The 2,991-nt window shown below is 32.0% G+C and overlaps 1 protein-coding gene across 1 annotated transcript in view; it reads right to left on the bottom strand.

Moving 5' to 3' along the window:
• Window positions 1–461: 461 nt before the first annotated feature.
• The window catches only part of LOC103600397 (39S ribosomal protein L1, mitochondrial-like), a gene marked incomplete at its 3' end in the record, with an annotated part of 11,094 nt that continues 8,564 nt past the window's right edge, over window positions 462–2,991 (bottom strand). The window contains 1 exon segment of the mRNA XM_008584669.1: window positions 462–573. Coding sequence (XP_008582891.1) covers window positions 462–573 — 112 coding nt within the window.

Raw genomic sequence — 2,991 nt, 5'->3', positions numbered from 1 at the left:
CATACATATTACACTGATAAAAACGTATAAAAGTCAATGAAATAGTATGATCCCCTTGGAGCCAGTTAAGCCTGCTTCTGTGGGAATGGCCACAGCTATAGCCTTGATCCCATCCGAACCCAATAAAACAAAGTCAAATAAAGGACTTGTCTGGGAAAAAAAAAAAAATAGGATGATGATAACATACCCAGTAGATAACACATTTCACTAATTTGGAGCTGGACTATAATCTAAATTTAAAGAACTAGTAACTAAGTTTTCAAATTATATTAAATTACCAATATTAACGCCAAAGGAAAAAAATACATAATCCATGTTCTCATGTAACATAAAACTCAAATACCAGGACATACCACTATTTATTCTACATATATATTAGCAACTTGTTTTCTAACTGAATGAAGTTGAGAAGAAAGCTGTTGAGAGCATATGAAAATAATTTTTAAAAAATTCTCCCTTACTTTGAATAAGCTTTGGAAACCTTTTTCTCAGTTTCTTCTTTAATGGATTAAGCTCTGGCATTATTTCTGGAACAGCTACATAAAAGTCTACATCAATTTCGTCATCCAAAATCTGAAGATCAAAAGAAAAAAAAGGAGATAACCTTAGGTTATATGAAAAGCTTTATCCTTCTGAAAATAAAGTATAATGCAGTAGTTTCCCTTATAATTCAGAAAACAGACATTAAGCATAATTCTTTTCCTCAAACACAAGGATCATATGAATACACTTACCAATTATGAAAACCATCAGAAGCAAAACATTTTGTTTCCTTTTAAAAATAGCCACATACACCTCAAAAATATATATTTAATGATTTTAATTCTTCCATAGGGTTGTTTTAGGCAAGCGTGTTATAAGCCAGAACACAGCACTGATGTGTACATGGCTCATACAATCCCACAAAGTTGAAACCATATTTTCATTAAAACCGAAGAAACAAGTTGAAAATTTTGCGATAGATCATATGTAAAATTAATAACTACTTGCTGTCAAACTTACTAGCAACCACTAGCTTCCTAAATTTAGAGCACCAAGAAAACTGAGGCTATAATTATTTTCACAAAGAACTGAAACCAAAATTCTCCTTGCTGCTAATAACAAGGAAGGGGGGTGGTCAAAACAAGTTCACTAACAGTTTATTATCTATACTCTACTTCCATTCTCACAGCACAGCGATTAATATTCAATTGTTTAAAGACATTTTTTTATTAATTTGGGCAAGCACCCAAAATAGTTATTGCACTATTACAATGTACTCCACTTAAAAATTTAGTTGATTATAAAATGAAGCAACTTTTTAGAACAATATTGCCTGGCAACACATATTTCACCAATGATTATTTTTGCATGAAATCTTACCACAATATGCCATTCAAAGCCTTGGTCTGGGATTACACAGTGAATCCTAAAAGCTTGTAAATCTAGCAAAATTGAGCAGTGATTCTGGAATTCTACTTTCCTGTTACTATTGTTTCTTTTTACAAATTATTTACTCTTTACATAACATACTGTGCTCTTCTTAATAATAACAACTTACATTACATGAGTACTTCTTATGTGCCACATATTCTGCTAAATACTTTACATAGTTTAGTTCATCCAGTCTTCCCAACAACCCTAGAAGCAAATACTAATATTGACCATACATTCCAGATAAAGAAACTGAGGGCTCAGGGAGGACAAGTCAGTCTGTGCAATCACACCAGGCCGAGCCAGAATTCAAACACAGGCAGTATGATTCCACCAGGGCTCTCAACCCTGGAAATATGAAAGCAGATGCAATTTAGAAATGTCAAAAAACTGTATATGAGATTTCTACTCCAAGACCTTCCAATACTAATTCTATAACATCTTGCTTTAAATTAAATTAAATTTCAAATTATGTTTGAAAGTTATGCTATAATTAACCCTAAGATTACATTTTTGAATAATACAAAGTTGTAGATAGAAATCATACTCCTAAAAGTAAAAACATTAAATTACTTTAAAATCTTTCAGAACCAAGCATATCTGGGATGTTTTAAAATAAAGTGAAATAAACTTAATAAATAAATTTATCTAAGAAATAAATTGTACTTTACACGGTGCAAGAGATAAATAAAACAAACTAATTTAAAAATACAGAAATGTATTTTAAAAATTGCATCCATGATACTATTTATAAAACTATTGAGTTTACTTCATAAACTGAATACCTTTGAAAAATAACAAGGATAAGCTTTAAAAGATACCATAGAGTAAACTGCAAGAATATACTGGTTATGAAGCCTTGTACAGGTGGCATATTCCCTTTAATCATAGATCACCACTGGGGCCCCTAAAGAGAAATTCTGTATCTGTAACGTTTTATATACCAAATAATTTCAAAATGTACTTGGCTTCCTTATTTGGGTTACTTTTTCAAATAAGTTTCATTTACTGAACTTAAGGCTGCATTACACTTCCTGGTCCATTACCACTTCTTTCTTGAAAAGTAAATATGTAACTTCTTACCCACCTAACACTTGAGAACTGGAGACATGACCATGACATTTCTACAAAATACTCTTGAGCTTGCAAGAAGAAAATAGATGGAAGGCAGTAAAACTTGATAGGAACAGTTAGTTCTCTGACGTTAGAGACCAAGCTCCACTCTCAAATTCCCAAGCATTTGTGGTATATTTTTTAATAATTAAAAAAATTTTAGTACTTACGTAAAAATTAAAATTAATAACACATCAGAAAGAATTGGGTACCACCTTCTGTCTTTGGCCTACTCTCTTCCTATTTTCCACTACTTCTGCACCCAAAAATCATTCTAGAGACTGTTCTTACAAATCCAGAATCTTCACCAAATTTAGAGTACTTTTGGAGCAAAAAAAACCTGCTGTATATCCCAAAAGTCAAGCCCAGTTAAAAACTTCCCCAAATAGAAATCTGAATATGGGACAAAGAATAAATCTTCAAGTCACTTTTTCCTGTTTCTACCTCCCCCCACCCCCTCCCCAA

The sequence above is a fragment of the Galeopterus variegatus genome, unplaced genomic scaffold, assembly GCF_000696425.1.
Source record: "Galeopterus variegatus unplaced genomic scaffold, G_variegatus-3.0.2 Scaffold3331, whole genome shotgun sequence".
In the NCBI taxonomy this organism is placed as follows: domain Eukaryota; kingdom Metazoa; phylum Chordata; class Mammalia; order Dermoptera; family Cynocephalidae; genus Galeopterus; species Galeopterus variegatus.
This window is presented reverse-complemented; position numbering and strand designations above follow the sequence as displayed.